Below are 16,409 nucleotides of genomic sequence, written 5' to 3' on the forward strand. Positions count from 1 at the left end.
TTTTGAAATAATAGTATTCCCTGCAAAAAAAAAAAAAAAAAAAATCGTACCTGTGCCAAGCTAGTATGGGTGAGGGCAATTGAGACAATTGTTAAGAAACAAAGTTCAACTAAGTAAATTTGGAGATCTAATTGGCTTTATTCAAGGAGTCAGGAATCAGCGTCCTATCTAGCAAGTAGAAAGGAGCTCAGAAGAGCTGTACAAAGTGGAAGGCTTTTGCAGGCAGAAGGGGGCAGGGACAAGGAAGTCCCAAACAAAAGAAAGGATTATTTCAGGAAAGGTACTTTCCTTTGCGGGAACCGGAAGGCCAGGGGTCTATCATGAAGGTGACCTCACTAGTGCTGGTCAGGAAATTCCAGGCTGCTTTAAAATTCCACTCCCAGAAAAGGTTGAATTGAGCAATTAGGTTAGGTACTAAGTTTTGTTTTGCTGACGTGAGGCTTACTGCAAGTTACTCCATTTGGGGCCTTTTTTTTTTTTTTTAATAACTCCCCCATTTTGATCAGAATCTCAGCCGGAGGGAGATGCGATCCACACTTACGGCATCAGAGCCAGCCACTCTTAGCTACTGCTCTGCCAATTCTTACAGCTTTTCCTGACCCTCTGGGAGACATTCGCAGGTCAGGCAGGGTTTGTTTGTTTTTGCTGAATCTTTGTAGTATTCATAGGCCACAATTCAGGCTCACAATTTTTTAGTCGGTTATTTTGTTTATTCCTTTCTTGACATTCCAGTTTTAGGGAGGTCATTACCTTGGTGGTTAGCAGCTGTAAACGTGCATTTAAAGCTTTGGCAAGAATACAATGTGCCAGGGAAATAACTATGACTATTATAAATAGGTAAGTCCCAACGTCTAGAGTGTACTTAGGAGCCGAGACTCAAAGCAATCGAAGTAACGTAAGTCAACCCCCCTTGAAGGGTCACTTTTTTTGTTTTTAATGCTTATTTCTTTATTTTGTGAGGGTGGGAGAGAGAGAGAGAGCATGCGCGTGTACACACACACACACACGAGCACACGCACATGGGGGAGGGGGCAGGGAGAGTGGGAGGCAGAGAATCCCAAGCAGGCTCCGTGCTGCCAGAACCCAATGTGGGGCTGAGATCATGACCTGAGCTGAAATCAAGGGTAGGATGCTTGACCAACGGAGCCACCCAGGCTCCTTCCAGGAGTCACCTTTTTAAACTGAGTGGCTTGCTAAGTGATCCTATGTAATTGAGTTTCAACTTCCCCAAAAGTGTTAATCCACATGCCACAGGTGGTGTCGGCCCCAGCGTGGACACCTCCTTGCTCAACTAAAAGATAATCAAGGGCTATCATGTAATCAGGAACAACTTTGGCCAGACAGTCTAAGCATTTCTGTTGGCCAGCTATTGTTTTAGCAGCAGATTCTGCAGTATTTTCAAGAATGAAGGAGAGGTTCCTGGGGCTCCTGGGTGGCTCAGTCGGTTGGGTGCCTGACTTTGGCTCAGGTCATGATCTCATGGGAATAAATAAACAAACAAACAAACAAAAAAGGAGACACTCCTGATTACAGCCTCATTTACATTTACTCCTGAGTAGGGAAGCAGGGCCCCTGCCAAAGGAATCGGAAGCTGAATCGTGAATGCCTCCTGGTAATTCCATTTGACTTTCGGGGTCAGGACTGGAAAGGTAACTGCCATGGAGACGTGTGTAATTTTAAGGGTTGGTAGACAACACAGGCAGTTTTGGTTACCCTTCCTTGTGTCTTTTTTTTTTTTTAATATTTATTTATTTTTGAGAGAGAGAGAGAGAGAGAGACAACACGAGCGGGGGAGGGGTAGAGAGAGCCGGAGATCCAGAACTCAAAGCACACTCCAGGCTCTGAGCTGTCAGCACAGACCCTGACACGGGGCTCAAACCCACCAGCCATGAAATCATGATCTGAACAGAAGTCCGACGCTCAACCTACTGAGCCACCCAGGTGCTCCCCTTGTGTCCTTATTTTGCGTAGAGCTTGGACACAATGCTCCCCAAGTTTGGGGCTGTTAACCAGACATAGGGAAACAGACCAGGGGGTCTCTAGCATCACGGACAGATCAGAGTTTTTGATGACAAATCCAGCAGTCTGAAAGGTTACCTGCCCTTAGCAACAACCTGGAAAGATATAGGCCTGTATAGGACCAGGTGTCTGGTGGGGCCTCCTTCGGCTGTAAGAAGTGTACCCGGGTGAGGGGCACCTGGCTGGCTCAATTGGTGGTGTGCAACTCTTGATCTCGAGGTTGTGAGTTCCAGCCCCATGTTGTGTGTAGAGATTACTTTAAAAAAAAAACAAAAAAAACCTTAAAAAAAAAATGGAAGTGTACCAAGACTCAAGTCCCTGAAGTTTGGCAGCCATCTGGGTGGTGAGGAGGACCTGATGTAATTCCTTCTAAGGAGATCTAAGGGCAGTCTTTGTTTTTAGTGATTCCAAATTGGAAGGATGGGAGAAAATTGGAAATATTAGGTTGCTGAGTTGGAGCCAGATAGAGGAAACTAGAAGAATTCAGGACTCCGTCCAATTACAGGCATGTCCTAACAACTGTAATCATGCTCTTCAGTTCTCGTGTTATTAACTCTTGTTCTCCTTGGATCCAGGTTGTCTATCCCTTCTGGAAATTCTTACCAGTTCAGTTTTATGATCTTCAAGTTACCAGGAACCTGTACCCTAGAGCATGCTTCATGAGTCTCCCAGAAGATGGGGCACTTTTACAGGCACAAGCATCAGAGTAAAATACCAGCTCTTTGCAAATGACAAAGACTTAGAAATGTCCATTGTTAAAGATCTGATGAGAATTCATTATCATGGAGTTGAAAAGGAAATTTGGTCATTTCTGTGAAACACAATATTTTTAAATAACTGAAATTATGATAACATTAATGCCAGTACATATCAGACTTTAGGAATTGCATACAATTTTTGGAACACTGAAAACATACACCTACACAAATATGACATTTGACCAGTTAGGAAAACTGGGTAGAAAAAAAGTATTATATTTAGTGCTGATAACTCTAGAAACTTGCCTGTTTCAGGGGTGTCTGGGTGGCTCACTGGGTTGAGTGTCTGACTTTGGCTCAGGTCATGATCTCACTGTTTGTAAGTAAGTTTGAGCCCCGTGTCAGGCTCTGAGCTGATAGCTCAGAGCCTGGAGCCTGCTTAGGATTTTGTGTCTTCGTCTCTCTCTACCCCTCCCCTGCTTTTGCTCTGTCTCTCTCAAAAATAAATACACATTAAAGAATAATAAAAAAAAATAGACATGCCTGTTTTAATTAAACCAACGAACTTAAACTAGCTTTAATACCAAATAGTTTCCCAGATCATGTGAACCAGAAATTCATTTGGATTAAGTTTCTCTTATATTTCTCAGAGTTTAACTTATTTCAGCACTTAATTTTCTTTAAGCCAATTAAACTAGAGCTCGTTTACAAATTAATTTTGTCAATACCACCTGGAGGTGTAAAATTCCACACATCTCCCACACATTTATGTGGGACACACATGAACGTGCATGGAGAAGACTACGTGGGACATTTACATCTCAAAGGCACAAGGACTAGGCTTTTGAGATAAATAGGGGAGGTTTGGGATTGGTAAAAAGTATTGGTGGTGGACTCTGAACTGTTTCTGGGGCCACACCTCTGGTCTTGTAACCCTGACTAGATTGGAAACACAAGAGCTGCTGTTTTTATTTCCTCAACGAATTGTGTTACTGTCTAAATGGTATCAAAGGACTGACACACCCACCCACCTGTGTTGGGATGTCTTTATTCCCCCCAGGGGTACATTTAGCTTAGGGGAAAAGATCTAACTAAAAAAGTTCTTATTGGACTCTGAATATCAGCCCCCAACCTGGATAACCTCTGACCACAGAGCTACTTACACATTTCTTCACATATCTTGTCAGTGTTTAGCTGGGACAAACTGCCACAGGGAGAAACTTAGCATGTCTGACTCCATGTTGCTTCCATTTCCCTTGCTGCTGTGACACAGAGCTTGGAAACTTCTGCTTAGCCCTGCACATAGGCATGTTAGTCATCAAAGAAATTTTGTTTATAGCTGAGATTTGCAAAAAAGTGTTTTCCCCGAAATCAGCCTCATTCAAGGAGATAAGGAAGTGAGTACAGAAATGACTATGCAATGTTTAATATCTACAGGAGTGACATGATCGGATTCCTACACACAAAGATCAAATGAACAGGTGCAAAGAAATTACAGGACTTTCCTTGGATGTCTACAGATGCCAGTCACCTTTGACTCCAGCACCTTCCTTCTCCCTCCTTTTGCTAACTTAAAAAGAAGCTCAAAATTCATGCCCAGGGGAAATGGTTCTTTGGGACAGTAGTCTGCCATCTCCTGGTTTTGCTGGCTTTCCCTACCCCAACTGGCTTGTTGTTCATCAAGCGTAACCAGGTTGGACTCAGTTACAAAATGTCAAGTATTTCTGGCAGTATTAAACAACCTCATGGATCTGAGAGGCATCCTTAAAGAGGGTGCAGAAGATATCATCTTCATAAGATCTAGAGTCACCCCCAAAGATCAATAACCAGTGGCCTAGATTTGGAAATGAAGGGACAACATGACCATGGCCCTTAGATTGGCCTTTGACTGAGGAGTGAAAGATGCCTGAGAGGCTCACCTGTAGTGGTTGGTGGTATTATTTCAAAAGATAAATAAACGTTTAATAGTCTCTGGAGTGGAAAGACCATTTGGATGGAGGATTACTAGACTGAGCACTGAGAGGAGGATAGAGGGAAGCAGTAGGAGTTATGTCACCTTGAACCAGCAGCTCCAAACTGTGGGCTGGGGGCTGTGCATGGATGGAGAACTGTGCGTGACGTGAACAGTTCCTATGCGGATCTTTGGACAGAACTAAGGGTTGAGGGTCTTCCATCAGAAACCTGGGAGTTTGGTCTGAAAAGCTAGGGGCTTGGCTCCAGGTGGAACTGTCTGCCAGCTCAAGCTGACCAGCCCTGTATTGGAAAGCCAGTTAGATCAGGTCCTCAGTGCAAAGAGGGCAGAGCTCAGGACCAAGAAGAACTTACCCATGGCCCTCGGAAATGGCAAGAAAGAGGATCAAAATGGGGTTCCCATGGGTACCACACCTGTGTTTCTGATCCCCAAATGCTGGTGGAAGTTCACGCCAGAATCCACTGCTGCCACCAACTCTGCTAAAAAACAAAATTCGATGGAGTGCATTTGAGATCTAATGGATTATGACTGGGGCAGCATCTCCTGTAGCATGGAGAAGGAGCAAGGAGGAGCTTACAAAGTAGAAGGCTTTTGTAGGCAGAAGTGGGCAGGGACAAGGAAGTCACAAACAAAACAAAGGATTATTTCAGGCAAGGTTACCTTCCTCTGGGGGAAGGGCCAAAGTCTATCATAATTACTTTACTAGTGTTGATTAGGAAATTCTAGACTGATTGGTTTGAAATTCCACTCCAGGCAAAACCCATCAGTCCTGAAACCAATATTACGCTGTATGCTAACTAACTAGAATTTATTTATTTATTTATTTATTTATTTATTTATTTATTTATTAATATAATTTATTGTCAAATTGGCTTCCATACAACACCCAGTGCTCATCCCAACAAGTGCCCTCCTCAATGCCCATCACCCATTTTCCCCTCTATCCCACCTCCCACCAACCCTCAGTTTGTTCTCAGTATTTAAGAATCTCTTATGGTTTGCTTCCCTCTCTGTAACTATTTTTCTTTTCCCCTACCCTTCCCCCATGGCCTTCTGTTAAGTTTCTCAAGATCCACATATGAGTGAAAACATATCTGTCTTCCTCTGACTGACTTACTTTACTTAGCGTAATACCCTCCAGTTCCATCCACATTGCTGAAAATGACCTGATTTTATTCTTTCTCATTGCCACGTAGTATTCCATTGAATATATAAACCACATCTTCTTTATCCATTCATCAGTTGATGGACATTCAGTCTCTTTCCATAATTTGGCTATTACTAACTAGAATTTAAACAAAAATTTGAAACAACAACAACAACAAAATATAATTCCACTCCCAGGGAGTGGTTCAATCTGCAAGTAGGTTAGGAATTAATTTGCTGACTTGGGGCTTAGCACAAGTAGCTCCATTTTGTGCCTTTTTTTTTTTTAAACAGTAAACCCATGGGGCACCTGGGTGGCTCAGTCGGTTAAGCGGGGCCGACTTCGGCTCAGGTCATGATCTCGCGGTCTGTGAGTTCGAGCCCCGCGTCGGGCTCTGTGCTGACAGCTCAGAGCCTGGAGCCTGTTTCAGATTCTGTGTCTCCCTCTCTCTGACCCTGCCCCGTTCATGCTCTGTCTCTCTCTGTCTCAAAAATAAATAAACGTTAAAAAAAAAATTAAAAACAAAACAAAACAGTAAACCCATTTCAAATTCTAAAACACTGAATTGGAAAGCAGCAATGGCTATGGAGGGGCAAAGCAGGCTGGGTCTACACCTACCTCCTGCCCTGGGCCTCAGTTACCCTGCTTAGGAAGTGTCTCGACAGGATGCCTCTGGGCCTGCCCTGTCCCCTTCAGGCCTAGGGCTGAGGAAGACCTACGATAGCCACATGTGTGGAGATGACCGGGAGTAATCACAACAGGTGAGGCAGTCCTTTAACGGATAAATGGCCCCTGTCAGGGGGAGCAACACCACTGCCATTTCAAAATGCTCTTTGCAATTGTCTAGGAACCTCCATGGCTTTCTCCACAAACCACAAACCCAGAGGGAGGTGGCATGCACAGCTGGGTTCAACTCTGGCCTCTGCTGCCCTCTATCTGGGTGAACTTGGGCTGATTCTCTTTGGCAAATGACTCAATCACCAGTTCCCTCATCAGACAAATGAAGTAACGACCTGTGTCTCCCAGGTGGTCCTGAGGGTGAAATTCACTCGATTCCACCAATTGTAACACGCACCCCTACCGTGGGCCGTGGTGTGGGTGCAGAGGGGCTCCAGCAGTCCGGTTCACAGGGAGCCATGGTGTAACGGGAGCGGCACACGCATGCGTGGGTGTGGGTGCCTGTGCTCGAGCGTGCACACCTGGTGTCAAGCACGGTGTCTGGGGCTGAAGGGCCAACGCCCCCACCTGCGAGGGGCAGATGAGGACTAACTAGCGTCTGGTGTGTCACCTCCTCCCGCCTTTCCCACTGCCTTCCTCCGCCCTCTCCCTGAGACACAGCCTGGGGAGGTGGTGGTTGGTCGAGAGAGCAGCAGCCACGGCACCAGCCCATCATTTCAGGACCCCAGGGCCCTCCAGGAGTCCTAATTAATGACCTCGCTCTCTCCGAGGTCTGAAGAACCGAAAGGGCTCCTCAGTTTCCTTTCTGGGAGAGGCACAGCGAGTCTGGGCGCGGAGAGCTGAGAGCCAGGCTGCGGTGACAGAGGGGTGGAGGAGGCTGACTCCCAGGTGTGCGGGGCCCTGGCCAGGCCCTTTGTGGTTGTGGGAGAGGGGCCATCATTTTTTTTTTTTTTAATTTTTTAAAAATGTTGATCGTTTGATTTGATTTTTTAAATATTTATTTGTTTTTGGGAGAACACAAGAAGGGGAGGGGCAGAGAGAGGGAGACAGAAAATCTGAAGTGGGCTCCATGCTGACAGGCTGACAGCAGTGAGTCCAATGTGGGACTCGAACCCATGAACCGTGAGATTGTGACCTGAACCGAATTCAGATACTCAACCGACTGAGCCATCCAGGTGCCCCAATGCTCATTTACTTTTGAGAGAGAGAGAGAGAAAGAGAGAGAGAAAGAGAGCAAGCGAGAGTGCATGAGTGCTGGAGGGGCAGAGAGAGGAGGAGACACAGAATCTGAGGCAGGCTTCAGGCTCTGAGCTGTCAGCACAGAACCTGATGTGGGGCTCAAACTCATGAACTGCAAGATCATGACCTGAGCCAAAGTTGGAGGCTTAACCCATTGAGCTACCGAGGTGCCCAGAGTAGCCATCTTTTGAGTGGGCTGGGGACAAGTGTCAGAGTGAAGCAGGGCTTCTCTACAAATTTGGGGAATGTGTGTCGTTGTGCTCAAACATTTACATACTTAATATGGAGCATTTCATTATAATACTTAAAAATTTCTCCTTTAAATTAAAAAAAATTCTAAATATTTATTTTTGAGAGTGAGAGTGTGCATGTGCGTGAGCAGTGTAGGGGAAGACAGAGAGGGAGAGGGAGAGAAAATCTGCCCAGTCAACACAGAGCCTGAGGTATGGCTTGAACCTGCAAACCATGAGATCATGATCTGAGCCAAGATCAAGAGCTGGACACTTAACCAACTGAGCCACCCAGGCACCCCTAAAATTTCTCCTTTATATCACAATTAGGATATTATTTTATTAAAAAAATATTTATTTATTTTTGAGAGAGAGAGAGCGCATAAGCAGGGGAAGGGCGGAGAGAGGGACAGGCAATCCAAAGCAGGCTCTGCACTGACAGCAGAGTCCAACGTGGGGCTCGAACTCATGAAAGTGTGAGATCAGGACCTGAGCCAAAGTCAGATGCTCAACTGACGGAGCCACCCAGGTGCCCCAGGATATTATTTTAAAATTGTGTGTGCAGGCATAGGTTTATTCTATGTGAATTCCAGGTCAGGATGGTAAAGGAGGAATCACAAAATATTTGTTTATAAAGGGAGCGAGGTGCCTGCTGGGGTGGAGCCCCTGGACATTCATGTTCAACGGGGGCGACAGCCCACACACCATTACTAGACTCCCCTTCCCCACCCAGAGAGCCTGGTGGAGGGTGGGGGTCCGACCTCAGTCGGGAAAGCTTCTCAGTGCCAGTGGGACAAAGAGGGTGTCCAGCTCTGTTCGGGCAGAGACCCCTGCCCGTGAGAGGTCTGGCAAGGACAACCTCTGGGAGCGGGGACATGTCAGGGAAACAACAAAGTGGGGCTTGCGTAGCAATGTGTGCAGGGGTTCAGGTTTGCACCTGTTTCAGAAACCAGGGCACCGCTGCCAAATCTTCGAGAGACTTCACAAAAAATGGGGGGGTGGGGCGGTTTGGCTGAGGGAGCCACCCAGGCCTTGCCAGGGCTCAGGCAGCACCAGACTCGTTTTTCTGGAGTGACAGGGACCTGGTAAGAAAACAGTTCCTGTGGACTGTGGCTGTCTTCTGGGCTCCACATTCTGGGGCCCTTTTCAGACTGATGGACTGACATCAGTCTAAGCACAACCAGTGCCTCTGGCCAACCCCCCCCCCCAAAAAAAAACCAAACACACAAACACGTCATTAGAGACAACTAAGAAACCTAAAACCCATCTGCTACAGCTCTTATTCAGGACCCACTGACCTTAGTTTTTCAAGAAATTCCAATGAGCCTAGTTACCTGGTTTCCTAGGCGCCGACAGATACAAACCAGCAGGTGAGCAGACCACTCTAGCTTTTAACAAACACTGGTAGAGGTGGTAACGAGACCCAAGAAACTACAAAAAGCAATCCAGGATGATTGATCATGGAGACAGCAGAGTCAAGAAAGGAATTCTAGACCAGCTCTCCGGCCTGCTTGGCTTCAGGTCTGTGACCCCATTCTGGCTTAATAAGCGACCTTTGGCACATAACCCCAGCCGCTCTCAGGTTCGACTTCTTCTCCCTAAAATGGTTCACCGTGAAGATCCAAGAAAATAAGGAACAGCAATCCGTAAGTATTGAAGGAGCATGCGGCTGTACATGACTGGTGTGTGTGTGTGTGTGTGTGTGTGTGTGTGTGTAAACAGCCATAAGGCACAGGCTAGCTTATCCTCTGCCTTAAGAAAGTAGGCATGGATAACAAACATTTTATGGAGAATTTTGCTTGGAAACTAAATTGTTGACAATTTAGTTAAACTAAATTTCGTTTGGATTTTACTAAAATGTTAACAGTTGTTAGGGAGATGGGTGATTAACCAGTTTTTTCCTCTTTAAACTTTTCTCTATTTCCTATAATGATTATATTCTAGTTTCCTCCCTCTTTCTTCCCTTACCATCCTGGATGCTGGGCACATTATAGCTCGATACTCATGAATGGAGTGAATGTGGGAACTGACCCGATTGTAGAGTCTCCCGTAGAACAGTGTTTTTGTCTGTGATTAGAAGCGTAACCTAGACGCACCTGGGTGGCACAATTGAGTGGTCGACTCCTGATTTCAGCTCAGGTCCTGATCCTAGGGTCATGGGATAGAGCCCTGAGTTGGGCTCCATGCAGAGCGTGTAGCCTGCTTAAGATCCTCTCTCAGTGCGCCTGGGTGGCTCAGTAGGTTAAGTGTTTTAACTCTTGATTTAGGCTCACATCATAATCTCACGGTTCATGAGATCGAGCCCCATGTTGGGCTCTGTACTGATGGCATGGAGCTTCCTTGGGATTCTCTCCCCACCTCTCTCCCTCTGCCCCTCTCCCTGGATTGTGCTTGTTCTAAAAAAAGCGTACCCTCTATCATGATGAGCACTAGTTGTTGTCATTGAATTCTACTCCTGAAACCAATATTGCACAGTATGTTAACTAACTAGAGTTTAAATAAAATTTTGAAAAAAGAAAAAGCATACTCTGTATCTGGGGAAACTACAGCAGAGTAAATGAAGTTCTTTAGCTGTCTACTCACAGAAGTTACACACTTAATGTTTAGCTACCAGGGAAGGAGGCGCTCATCCACAGACGCCTGGACTCAGGGTCTTCAGGCCCAGGAGCCCGTGTGGCCTGTGGCCCAGCTGGCCGGGCCCAGGATGGAAACACACAGCCAAAGGCTTTCTCTGGCAGCTTTGCTCTCTCACCTTAACCCATCTCACCAGTGCGAGGCTCTGGCAAACGGTAGCAACTCATTTAGAAGTTCCATTTCTATAAATTAAACAAAAACACAATTAAAATGTAGTAGGTGCTAAAACTTGGTTTTGAACTTTTATTAAAAAAATATATTTGCAAACATATAAAATTTAGGATGAAAAATGCTCATTTGAAAACATGTAATAACTTAATATTTGCAAACATACACAGATGGTATAAAATCCATACCATTAAAAATGTTAATGATGAAGTATTGCGCTCATGGAACAAAATCTTGCTGTAATTCCAGAGCTTCTCACCCCCACGCCTCAGGGAGCGGAGAATCTGGTACACGGAAAGTCATGAGAGCCACATGGCCAAAGCAGTAATACAGAATAAAAAACCATTTAGAACACATATTTTAAAAACACATTTCTTAAGGATCACACAGGTAAAAGGGAAACACGCTTCTGCACTTTCCCCAAAGTGAACGATATTGCATCTTAGCATTTCAAATGATGTCAAATACAAAACCGAGTGAAACATTGCACACATCTCTCCTGCTGAATTTGCTGGAAAACAGGCTCCTTGAGGCCCCGGCCCACTCAGGGAAATGTTCTCAGGCACAGCTTTTAAAAAGCCCGTGCAAGGTGCTTTACTTGGTTTAGATCTTAACATTTTATACACCTGAAAACACAGGGCACTCTTGGTTCCAGAAGGTACTCTGAACACAACCGAAGAAAACCAAAGCTAGGTAAGAAAGAAACGTGTGCTCAGCAGCAAATATGCAGCAAGAATGCGGGACACCCGTCCCCGTGAATCCTTGTCCTCACTCACGTGGACCAGACGCCCCGTGCCTGTGCCCCCTCTCATTCCTGTTTCTACCTTTTGCCCAGTTACTGTGTGATGGCTGATTTTGTTTTTTAAGCAGTTAGGCACCTTCAATTTCATGTTGCATTATTAGTAATACAATGGCAGTTATGGCCTCTTCTACCCAAATGAGAAAACTTCAAGCTACATTCTTGGGGGGGTGGGGGGAAGAATAAAGCTGCATGGTTTAAACATATTTACCTAGTACAGGATTTGATAGGGTTTATAGTTCTTACAAGGAAACACAGGCAGGAAAAGAACAGATGCTTGACATGCAAAATTGGGCCGGACACATTCTAAACAAGGTGTGTGCAGCCTTCAGCAGAGAAGGACCCAAGTCAACTTGGGCTCTTTGCAAGACACCACTCTGTGAAGGCTGCTGAAAAGCCTTGGAAGGTGAGCTGTGGACACTCCCACATAGACAGTACGAGAGGCTTCTCCTGACACTGACAGTCACTTGGAAACTTAGGATTCAAAGTCCCACCTTAGGAACTCTGGAGAGACACACGACGAGGAGGGGCTTCTGTCTTAAAGGAACAAGGCTGTCTGGGAGGTGCAGGAGTCCATTCAGGACACCACGTGACTACAACACAAGAGCAGGGCCACCCACTGGCCTGGGGCGGGGGGCGGGGGGGGGGTGGTGCACAGATGGACATGGTGGCCTAAATGCAGAACTAGCAAGAAGCATCTGTGTTTTGATGTCCATTCTGATTGAACTAAGGTTTGAAGTGAAGGTTCCAGTGAAGTCACCGCAGCAACGTAAACATGCAACCTAAGCCAGCATGAGGTTCTGGATAGTAAGTGTGACCGAGGAGTAAGGCAACTGAGCTGTGACTTCTGGGCCAGGGTCATACAACTGCGACTGTTCAGGCTTGGCCTGACTTTTCTGGGGACTCATTCTGGCCTAAACTTCCTGGTAATAGTGACAGTGAACTTCTGGCTTCTGAATTTTAAGTTAATCATACATGAATCTTAGAGTTGAAACAGGCTTACCCTTTTCAGGTCTCCATGACTTGGGCACTTAAAAGTTTATTTTCCCACTAAAGAAACCTTATCATAGATTCTCTTTTCTGTCTAACATATTCCTTGCTTGGAATTAAAGGGTGAACATTAACAGATCTGACTGCAGACCCTCTTTAAGATAGTCGCTCTTAACTCCCACATAATATTATACATACTCAAGGCATTTCAAGTCAAATGCCTATCACAACAAGAATCCCTTGATTCTTCCACATGCCAAAGCCCACTGAAGCTACACTGGGGGTGTAGTCAAACCTCTTCTCTGAGAAAACCTGTTTCTGGAGTCACATGGGCTCCCCCAACACCATCTCCTGCTGTAACACTCTGTATCTTACTTCGATGTTCTCCTTCCTGGGTGACGTACGAGCAATTCATTTTTGGTTGCTGAATTTACACACTACTTTTGAAAACAAACTATTCCCAATGGAGTATGAGAATGTATGAGCTTCCCTGACTTTTGAACAATTCACAAATAACCAGGTAGACAGGAAGAGAAGACACTAAGTTGACAAGCAGAAAAGTTGCCCAGGAAGCATGTTTAGACCAACAAAAGCCAATTAAAGTATTCTTTATGCTAAAAAAGAACTAAGACCAAACTAAAACAAGTATGTCATTCGCAAGTAGTTTCTAAAATCTCAGCTAGGAAAAAAAAAAAAAATCTATGGATTTATGATTGAGTTACCATTAAAGCTTAAATGATTGTTCCGAGGAACCATCACATCCATCAGCATTATTCATAGCTAATCCTTATGCTAGCTGGTTGAGCCAATTGGGTTTTTACCCCATCATTAAATAGTGCTCAGAAAAGTAAGCAGTGCATCTTAATTGGTTAAATACTACAAAATGATCTGTATCATAGAAACGAAGACACTTTCATTCAAAGAGTATCTTAAAATTACTATTGCTGAAATAAATCAAAATCTACATTAAAATATTACTAATCACCATTACATGCCATAAAAGAATAAATATAAATCATGGCAGGTCAATAGCAGCATAACAAAGCATCTTTACACATCTTCACACTTTGGGCTGCACAGGTACTCACAGCCTAGGAATACATTGGTAAAGTTCTGAATTTCACACTTTGTTTTTACCTCCATATTCTACAATAAAGTAAGGGCAGTGTGAATAAAAGCTCCCTTTTCTGCATAGCTTTAAAACTACTCTCAGTAGACTCGAGGAATGGAACCAGAATGGCTTTGTCAGATTGGTCCACTGGTCCTTTTGTCAAAGTGTTAAGGAAAACAATCAACAATGATTTCTGCATTTAGACAGAAAAGGAAAATAAGGCTACACTTCACACAAAACTTAACACTGTCCAAACCACTCAAGAGTTTAACATAAAGTGAAGGTTTCTGATCGCGTTCGGTCTTTACCAGCCCCAGCCTTTGCTCCCAAGGTGTGACATGCTACCCCCATACTGTCACAGGGCCTGGCGGGGCCCTCTTCTCATGGTATCACTGCCCTGGGAGTCGCTGCATGGCAGCACGGGGGACACTTAGAAACAAAGCACAACTGAGAAATTTCAGAACTTTTAAGGTCCAGATGGGGCATTCATATAAAATATACTTCACTTGGAACAAATCAGTCTTAATTCGCCAACTTAAACTCTGATCCTTAAAACTCAAAGCTACTTTGCACAGAGCAGACTTCTGCTCTTTTCAGAACTTGACTATGAGCCTAAGACTCGAGTTTCTAGGGTGGGGAGGAGCAGGGGAAGGGGCGCGGCTGGGCTGTATTCTGCTGCAAGGCTGGTGACCCCTCCTAAGACCTTGAAAGTGAAAGCAAGCTGAAAATCAGACTCCTAATTTCACATCCTTTCTTAGAGCTGATGAAAACACCCACAAAACTTTAACACAATGGTCTTTGTTTTTGTTGTTTTTTTTTTTTTTTTGTCAAAACAAAGGTCTGCTGGTGATGCTTCACAGTGAAACCTCCATTATCACTGAGAACGTCACTTGGAAAACATTCTTAAGGAATGAGTCTCTTTCTCATAGGCTCAATTTCAGGATTCTCACAACTTAAAGTTCTGTTTAGAAGTTTCCATGACGAGGCCTATTTGTTTCTGAGGTCGACATTCTGCCTTCGGATTTATTCTGCTCCAGTCATAAGTTGTGGTTGTCTTTGTTCTTGGTCAGAACCTGCAAGTAGACTTCGTGAAGTGTACTGAGGAAGCTGGAATCATTCTGGAAGAGATGGTAATGTTTCATTTACCTCAGTAGAACTTACTTCCTTGACAAAAGTTTAGGAAAAAACCTGTATAATGCTTTGTAGAACTAATCACCCAAAGAATCTCACCACCCAGAGACAAGTGCAAACCATACTTTGGAATTCACTCAGTCACTTTTCCATTAGGAGTGTATGTTCAGAAAGAGAGAAACATTACTCCTGGCTAGGCTTGAATTTACTTTATGAACGGATTTTCTAAGAAGAACTTACATATTTTTTTTTAATTAAAGAATGAAAGTTTAAAGACTCCACTGATGTCCTACATACCTTTATTAGATGTATTAATGTATCCTGGAGCTGAGACTTGCTGAGAATAATGGAAGGCTTTCTCTGATTTTCTGATGTTCCAACAGTCAGGGGAGAGGGGGCGCCTGTTTTCCTCTCAAGGTCTGCGGACCTTGTAACTGTCTGCTGGAAAACACTTGGGGACAGCAGGACTGAGGACACTGCCATGGTTGTTGCAGTGACCAGCGTGGGGCCTGCGACCTGCAGGGGAGCAATGGTCATGAACAAAGCTTGTTAAATGACGAAGGGCCTGTTTATTGGGATGCCAAGTCTGATCATCATAGAAAGGAAATAGGACCACAGCCAGATATGAACAGTAAGAACAATCCTATGGTAATTAAAAATGTAAAGTTTTATATGGGGAGCACAGGAATGATTGGAAGAGGGCAAGAGGGAACTTTCTGGGGTGATGGAAATGTTACATGTCTTGACTGGGTGGTCACCCAAGGAATATATGTGTGTTAAAACTCATAAAACACCTGCACTTTATCTGTATTTTACTTCAAAAAAAAATGGGGGGGAATAAAAAAATCCAGTTATATGAAGCATTAGTTTCTTCTGTAGTGTTTAATACATTTATTATACCACTACAGGTATCAAAGATACAACCTCTTGGGGCACTTGGGTGGCTCAGTTGGTTAAGCATCCAACTTCAGCTCAGGTCATGATCTCACAGTTCGTGGGTTTGAGCCCCGCGTCAGGCTCTGTGCTGATAGCTCAGAGCCTGGATCCTGTTTCAGATTCTGTGTCTCCCTCTCTCTCTGCCCCTCCCCTGCTCACAGTCTGTCTTGCTCTCTCTCAAAAATAAATAAAAACCTTAAAAAAATTAAAAAACAAAGACACAACCTCTTACAAATAAAATGAACATCTACCCCCATTTAGATGTGCTTCTATGCTAATGATGGCTAACCATCAGAATACACTAAGCCAGTAATAATCAGCATTTTTAATAATTCCCACATTTGATACAATCAGCAGACATCTACATTCCTTTCTTCTGTCACCCCTCCCATTCATAAACTGCCACAGTTTGGTGCCACGCCAGGCTGAGCGCCCCTGCTGATCCCCACGCAGCAGGATGAGATATAGGGAAGACCAGTTCATACCACCAGTCAGGAGCTGGCTGCAGTTGAAGTTCTAAGACTTGAGGAGGTTGCAAAGGCTCAAAGGCAAATGGGAACATAGAAGTTTAGGAACTGAAAAAAATAAGTGTGCACTTTGAGGTTGGTAGGTAATGGAGGGTGGGGAAAACATTTAAAAAGTGAAGCAGGAGAGAAC

General features: G+C 44.5%; 1 protein-coding gene across 3 annotated transcripts in view; it reads right to left on the reverse strand.

Moving 5' to 3' along the window:
- Positions 1–10,833: 10,833 nt before the first annotated feature.
- The window catches only part of DCP1A (decapping mRNA 1A), a 57,637-nt gene continuing 52,061 nt past the window's right edge, over positions 10,834–16,409 (reverse strand). For all 3 annotated transcript variants that reach the window (XM_030307017.1, XM_030307019.1, XM_030307018.1), the window contains 2 exons: positions 15,114–15,332; positions 10,834–14,803 (listed from right to left, as the gene is read on the reverse strand). In XM_030307017.1, the coding sequence (XP_030162877.1) occupies positions 14,723–14,803; positions 15,114–15,332 (300 nt within the window). In that variant the 3' untranslated portion in view covers positions 10,834–14,722. The remainder of the gene's footprint in view (positions 14,804–15,113; positions 15,333–16,409) is intronic.

This window comes from Lynx canadensis, chromosome A2, assembly GCF_007474595.2.
Source record: "Lynx canadensis isolate LIC74 chromosome A2, mLynCan4.pri.v2, whole genome shotgun sequence".
NCBI classification, from domain to species: Eukaryota; Metazoa; Chordata; class Mammalia; order Carnivora; family Felidae; genus Lynx; species Lynx canadensis.